The 7,831-nt window shown below is 40.4% G+C and overlaps 1 protein-coding gene across 2 annotated transcripts in view; it reads left to right on the forward strand.

Annotated features, from left to right (window-relative positions):
• Nxpe3 (neurexophilin and PC-esterase domain family member 3) overlaps window positions 1–2,693 on the forward strand; it is a 32,676-nt gene extending 29,983 nt beyond the window's left edge. For both annotated transcript variants that reach the window (XM_048346531.1, XM_048346532.1), the window contains exon 6: window positions 1,412–2,693. In XM_048346531.1, coding sequence (XP_048202488.1) covers window positions 1,412–1,962 — 551 coding nt within the window. In that variant the 3' untranslated portion in view covers window positions 1,963–2,693. The remainder of the gene's footprint in view (window positions 1–1,411) is intronic.
• Window positions 2,694–7,831: the final 5,138 nt, after the last annotated feature.

Consider the following 7,831-nt stretch of genomic DNA (forward strand, 5'->3'; position numbering starts at 1 on the left):
TCAGCATCCTGAGGTGTGAACCACCAGCACCTAGCTACAATATGTTCTTCCTAACTATAGTTGCCATGTTATACAGTAGCTCTTGACAAAACCTAGTTCTACTGTCTCTTAAACCTATATGTAGGCGTTAATCAGCTTCTCTCCAACTCACCACCCCTTTCTCCCACAGCTCTTCAGCCTCTGGTGAGTTTCTGTTCTCTATTATAAGTGATAACACTTTTAGTTACTGCATATATGAGGGTGTGCAATATTTGTTTTTCTGTACCTGGCTTATTTCTCTTAGAATAGTGTCCTCCAGGTTCATCTGTGGTGTTCTGAGAGGCATTTGATTTGCCATATATTCTCATACAACAGAAGTTGTAGCCCCAGTCCTGGAAAGCATATTATTTAATCTGTTGAGAGATCAGTGAGCCAGCTACTGGTGGCTCATTCTTGTAATCTGAGCTACTCAGGAGGCTGAGATCTGAGGATTATAGTTTGAAGCCAGCCCGGACAGAAAGCTGGTGAGACTCTTATTTCCAATTACTTACAAAAAAAGCCTGAAGTGGAGCTGTGGTTCAAGTGGTAGAATGCTAGCCATGAGCACAAAAACTTGATTTTGCTGCTGCTGCTTCCTCTTCCTCCTCCTCCTTTCTTCTTTCTTTCCTTCCTTCTTCTTCTGTCAGTCATCAGGCTTAAACTCAAGGCTTGTTGTCCTTGAGGTTTTTTTTTTTTTTTTTTTTTTTTTACTCAAAACTAGGACTCTATCACTTTAAGCCATAGTGCCACTTCTGGTTTTCTTGTGGTTAATTGGAAATAAGAGTCTCATGGACTTCCTGCTCGGGCTGGCTTTGGACCCAGATCCTCAGATCTCAGCCTCCTGAGTAGCTAGGATTATAGGCATGAGCCCCTGGTATCCAGCTTGATTTTTAAATACTCAATAATCAGTGCAAATAGCAAGATTTTTTTGGCCTAAAAGAGGTTAACAGGCTGTTTAGTTCGTGTGTGTGTGTGTGTGTGTATACTATTACTGATATTACTGATCATGCTGTTTATAGAGTTGAATAATAAGTATGCTAGATAAGCAACTATTGATTCAAAATGGAGCAGGAACAATCAAAGAAGTATTTCCTTTACATTTGTAGTATTTTTTTTTTTGTCAGCTCTGGGGCTTGAACTCAGAGCCTGAGCACTATCCCTGGCTTCTTTTTGCTCAAGGCTAGCATCTACCCCTTGAGCCAGCGCCCCTTCCAGCTTTTTTTTTTCTCTTTATATGGTGCTGAGGAATTGAACCCAGGGCTTCATGCATGCTAGGCAAGCACTCTACCACTGAGCCACATTCCCAGCTCCCGTCGTATGTATTTTTGTTGTATTTTTATTTATAAAATTGTTCTTTGAATGTGTTTACGAGTCTGACTTTTCCTTCTTTCAGATTTAGTGGAGTTTAACTTGGGCAGTCCCAAGAATGTGGGTCCCTTCCTTGCAGTGGACCAGAAGCACAACATCCTGCTCAAATACCGCTGCCATGGTCCACCTATCCGCTTTACCACCGTCTTTAGCAGTGAGCTACATTATGTGGCAAATGAACTGAATGGGCTAGTGGGAGGAAAGAATACAGTGGTTGCCATATCGGTGTGGTCTCACTTTAGCACCTTCCCCTTGGAAGTGTACATTCGGAGGCTCAGAAATATTCGTCGAGCCGTGGTTCAGCTCCTGGATCGAAGCCCTAAGACCGTGGTGGTTATCCGAACAGCCAATGCCCAAGAATTGGGGCCGGAGGTGAGCCTGTTCAACAGTGACTGGTACAACTTCCAGCTGGACACTGTGCTTCGGAGGATGTTCTCAGGGGTTGGAGTGTATATTGTTGATGCCTGGGAGATGACTCTAGCTCATTATCTACCCCACAAACTGCACCCAGATGAAGTTATTGTGAAGAACCAGCTGGACATGTTCTTATCTTTTGTGTGTCCTTTGGAGACTTAGCCTGCTCTCAGGAAGACTAAAGGAATCCCTTCAGTGACCTTCCCAGTAGACTTGCCTTGTAGAAAATTTGAGGGTGGCCCATTGTAAAATGGCTACTGTAAATATGTACAAAGTTTCAAAAAGAGTATCTTTATCTAATGACTTGTATAGAACTTAGAAAATGCAGTCTGCATTTATATCTACCTGTTGGATTTTCTCCCCAATCTTGATTTAGCCATGGTAGAACTCTTCATTAACAGCATCTATACACTGAATTGCCCTGTAACCAAAGATGCTAATGAGTGTATTGAGCTGGCTAGGACTGAACTAGCTTCTCCTGTGCGTAGATTACTGTGCTAAATGCATGTAAGAAGTGTTCTAAGTAGAGGGGCAAACTTGTTCAGAAATGGATGTGGGTAGCCTGCCTGATAAACACAACTTCATGAATAGCTCAAGTAGTCTGTCTTGGGGAGTGAACTAGAGAGGGCTTACAGTCCCAGGGTCCTGTGAACACTGTAGACTGCTGTGTCTCTGGAGTTTCTCTTCATCTACCTTCTCTGAATTACTTGAAAAAGCCAATGTGCTTGATAAGAATTTTATAGTGAGGATATTAATATTTCCTGCTTTATAAAGGAAGAAGCAAAAGGGAAACATGAAATTAGTATGTGTAGAATCTGTGTGTGAACTGATCTTTGCATAGGATGCTGATTATGCTCCTCTCTCCCTCCTCCCCTCCCTTCCTTTTGTGCCAGTCCTGGGGCTTGAACTCAGGGACTTGGTGCTGTCCCTGAGGTTTTTTTGCTCAAGGCTAACACTTAACCACTTGAGCCACAGTCCCACATTCAGATTTTTTTTAGTAGTTAATTGGAGGTAAGAGTCTCATGAACTTTTTTGCTTGGGCTGGTTTTGAACTGCAATCCTTAGATCTCATCCTGAGTAGCTAGGATTACAGATGTGAGACACTGGAGCCTGGCATTCTTTCCTTCTTTCTTTTTAAATGTGTGCCAGTAGTGGGGTTTGAACTCAGGGCCTTTGTTTTTACTTAGATTTTTCCGTTCAAGGCTGGAATTCTATCACTGGAGCCCCACCTTCACTTGCAAATGATTCTATTCTTCTTAAATTTTAAGCGGTTGTACAAAGTGATTTCAAATCAATGAGTCAGATTATGAGCACAATGCATCTTGACAGATGATTATTTCTTATCCAGCTGAATTTTATATGATCCTTAAAGAATAACCACTTTTGGAAATGAAAAGAGGAAATCTATAAATGAGTTTATTTTTATGTTCTGAAGTTTGGGGGTTTTAAGAATTGACTTTGATGTAAAGACTGCTTTTGATTGTTACGAAATTGCAGAAATTTTTCCTCTCAATTTCAATGATTTGGGTTTTTTTTTTTTGGTTATTTTGAACTGCATATGAAAATTAGAATTAAAGCCTAATAAATTAATAAAATTATATATTGAAACTTATGACAGGTAATCTTTCGTGTGTGCCTGTGTGGGAGTATGTGTGCTGGTCCTGGGGCTTGAACTCCAGGCCTGGGTGGCATCCCTGAACTTTGTGCTCCAGGCTACTTTTATCACATATGAACCACTGCTCCATTTCTGGCTTTTGGGTGGTTAATTGGAGATAAGAGTCATCTGGACTTTCCTTCCTGGACTAGCTTTGTTTTTGTCAGTTATGGGGCTTGAACTGTGAGTCTGGTCTCTGTCCCTGAGCTCTTTTTGCTCAAGGTTAGCTCTCTACCACTTGAGCCACAGCACCACTTCCAATTTTCTGGTTGTTAGTTTAAGACAAGAGTCTCATAGACTTTTCTGCCCAGGCTGGCTTTGAATAACAATCCTCAAATCTTAGCCTCCTGTGTAGCTAGGATTACTGGCATGAGTCATCAGCACCTGGCTTTTTTTTTTTTTTTTGTCAGTCCTGGGCCTTGGACTCAGGGCCTGAGCACTGTCCCTGGCTTCTTTTTGCTCAAGGCTAGCACTCTGCCACTTGAGTCACAGCGCCACTTCTGGCCATTTTCTGTCTATGTGGTATACGAGGCAAGCGCTCTTGCCACTAGGCCATATCCCCAGCCCAGCACCTGGCTTTTTGGGCTGGCTTTGAACTGTGATCTTCTGATTTCAGCTTCCTGAATAGCTAGAATTACAGGCATGAGCCACTGGCACCTAGCCATTAACAATTATTTCTTGATTTGGGCAAAAGGTACATGTGTTTTCTTGTTCTTGGAAGTATTAAACCACTATTCTTATTGGCTATCTTTTTTCTTTCTTTGTGGCTCTAGGATCAAACTCAGGACCTTGTGCATGCTAGGTGAATGCTCTATCAACAGAGCTACATCCCCAATTCATTACTGGCTATTTAAAATTAATTGGATTATCTGTTTTATTTTACTTTCTTAATTTTAGATGAGCTAAATTAATGTTGGATTAGCTACTACTATTTTTTGCATTAAAAAAATTCTTATTGGCCAGGTGCTGGTGGCTCACACCTGTAATCCTAGCTACTCAGGAGGCTGAGATCTGAGGATGGAGGTTCAAAGCCAGCCTAGGCAGAAATCTTCTGGTGAGACTCTTATCTCCAATTAACCACTCAAAAAACTGGAAGTGGTGCTGTGACTCAAATGGTAGAGCTTGAGTACAAAGAGGCTCAGGAACAGTGCGCAGGCCCTGAGTTCAAGCCCTGTAACCCACAAAAAAAAAGAAAAAAAATCTTATTATTAGTTGCACAAAGGGGTTATTTTCCCTCTCCTGTCCCTACCCACGAGTTACATAGTTCAATTTGATGTAGTACATTGAATGTACCCTTCCTCCTTCCATTCCTGTGGCCTCTCTGTCTCCCGACCAAAAAACCAAAAGCATATTTCTGGTAGCTGGTATTTTGTTGTTGTTGTTGTTATTGGTTGTGGGGCTTGAATTCTGGGCTCGGGCGCTGTCCCTGAGTTCTTCAGCTCAAGGCTAGTGCTCTACTACTTGAGCCACAGCACCACTTCCAGTTTTTTGGTAGTTAATTGGGGATAAGAGTCTCATGGATTTTCCTGCCCAGGCTGGCTTTGAACCATGATCTTCAGATCTCAGCCTCTGGAGTAGCTAGGATTACAGGTGTGAGCCACCAGTGCCCGGCTCTGGCATTTGATGTAAGTACTATTATTTTTGAGATTTGATAAATTACAATTTACTTTTAGTTGTCCTTAACTAGATATTTTGAAAAGTGTCAGCTTTAGAGACAAAAATGCTTCAGACATGAAATGTATGCACTCTTAGAATAGACCAAAGATTTTGGGTTTTTAACTTCAAATAAAGGGTCTAAGACTTTCCTTCCTTTTTCTTCAGGACCATCAACTTTATATTTTATGAATTAAGAATAATTATGTTTACTGAGCCTAATGAGGATCAACCCAGTTAAATATATTAAGATAGCTTAATTTTAGTTGCCTTTAAGTTTACAATAATTGATAAAAATGCAAAAGTAGGCTAGCCGGGTGCCAGTGGCTCATGCCTATAATCCTAGCTACTCAAGAGGCTGAGATCATAGAATGCAGTTTGAAATCATCCCAGACACAAAATCCATGAGACTTATATCCAATAAAGTACCCCCCAAAAGCTGGAAGTGGAGCTGTGGCTCAAGTGATAGAGTGCTTTCCTTGAGCAAAAGAAGATCAGGGACAGCATCCAGGCCCAGGCCCAGGCCCAGCAAAAAGAAAAAAAAAGTAGGGCAAGAGAATATGTCTCTTCTAGTGGTTTTGAGTGTTTGGACCTTTGATTTGGTTACACGAGTCCTAAAGATTTCATGTGGTCCTTTAGGTATTCTCATCCTTTGTCTTTTTACACTTTCATGTGGAAATTTTAGTAGAGAGTAAAATATTACCTAAACCATTCTTTGAACCATTAGATACAGATGGAGCATCTCTAACCTGAAAATCCAAAAGGCTCCAAAATCCAAAGCTTTTTGGAAAACCTGACATGATGCCACTAGTGGAAAATTTTATACTTGACCTCAATTGATGGTCATAGTCAAAATGTCAATGTAGTTTACATTATATAAAATTATATGGTGGCTCGTGTCTGTAATCCCACCTACTCAGGAGGCAGAGACAGGGAGATAGGAGGATGGATATTCAAGGCCAGCCTGGGCAAAAAGTTACTACAATCCCACTCAGTCAATGTAGTGGCTTGTGCCTGTGATCCTAGCTGTACAGGAGGCCATGGATGGAGGATCATAGAAGACTCACTCTCTGAGGCAAAGCCTGGGTAAATGTAAGACTTTACAAAAATAAAACAGCTAAAAGTACAAAAGATCTGGAGGTATAGCTCAAGTGCTAAGAGTATCTGTCAACAAGTGCAAGGTCCTCAGCTCAAACTTCAAACAAAACAAGCACGTTAGGCTACATATATAAAGTATCTATGAAACAAATTTCACATTTAGGCTTGGATCACAACATTAAGATAACTCACTTTTGCACACACATACACACACACACACACACACATTCCCAATCTAAACTCTAAAACACATCTGGCCCCAAGTATTTCAGATCAAAGGACATTTAACCTGTACAATAATTTACATTCTTAAATTTTTAAATTGTTGGGGCTGGGAATATGGCCTAGTGGCAAGAGTGCTTGCCCCCTACACATGAAGCTCTCAGTTCGATTCCCCAGCACCACATGTATGGAAAACGGCCAGAAGTGGCGCTGTGGCTTAAGTGGAAGAGTGCTAGCCTTGAGCAAAAAGAAGCCAGGGACAGTGCTCAGGCCCTGAGTTCAGTGCCCAGGACTGACGAAAAAAAAAAAAAAAAGATGATTTAAAAAATTTTTTAATTGTTATTATAAAGGTGATGTTAAGGGTTAAAGTCACATATGTCAGGTAATGAGTACATTTCTTTTTGGGCAATATCACCCCTTCCCTCACTCCCAGTTTTTTCCTCCTGTCCCCACCCACTAGTTGTATAGTTCATTTACAACACAGTGTCTAATAAGTGCCACTGCTGCATTTGTTTACCTTTTGTCCCTCCTTTTCTATTCCCCCCTTACTCTCTCAAAGACAGATGGGTAAACAAGACAAAAAGAAAACAAAAACAGCAATGAAAAAGAAAAGCTCTTGTTTCCATTTCCTGGAGTTAGTACTTTACATTCTTTTTTTTTTTTTCAAATGGTAAAAATGTTTTTTATTGCAATTGAGGACATTTTCCAATAATTATCTTTGAGATCTTGGCTAGGAAATCCTTAGCATTAGAAATCCTATCTGGCACAACCCCATTGCCCGCAATGGTATTTTATCAAAACTATAAATGCTAGTACACCAAATAAGTTAATACTATACTCAGTTATTCATATCTAAATATTTCATCAGCTAGGAAACAGACCAAATGTAAATTCTGAGTATGTAGTACAAATCAACATTCTTCATAGAAGAAAATAATAAAAGACTACTTTTCTACAACATGTCATCTGTTCATCAGTTCTTCAACTACTTCAAGGATAATAAAGTTTATGTACCAGGACCCAGGTTTTCTCCACGTTTATCTAAGTTCTAATGAGCATAAACAAAGACACATATAATCAGGACTCTTTTTATATGCTTTTGGTGTTTCTTCTGCTGTGCATCTTGTAACAATGACTGCAGGGAGACAAAGACAAACATACATTTAAGTCATTAGCAGTTATAGGAAGTTTGCTTAACACAGCTAGTTCTTCTATGGGGGGTTGTAAGTAACCAGGTAAAATAATGGTTGACCTCCATGTCCTGTGAACTTCAGTCCACTCAGTGCATAACTCAGTGAATAACTTCTTCAGTTCATACTTATTAGTTTAAAAAAGCAGTAGATCATCCCTGTGAGCTACTTATACCTCCTAGCTACTCTAGAGGCTGAGATCTGAGAACCATAG

Source organism: Perognathus longimembris, chromosome 5, assembly GCF_023159225.1.
Source record: "Perognathus longimembris pacificus isolate PPM17 chromosome 5, ASM2315922v1, whole genome shotgun sequence".
In the NCBI taxonomy this organism is placed as follows: Eukaryota; Metazoa; Chordata; class Mammalia; order Rodentia; family Heteromyidae; genus Perognathus; species Perognathus longimembris.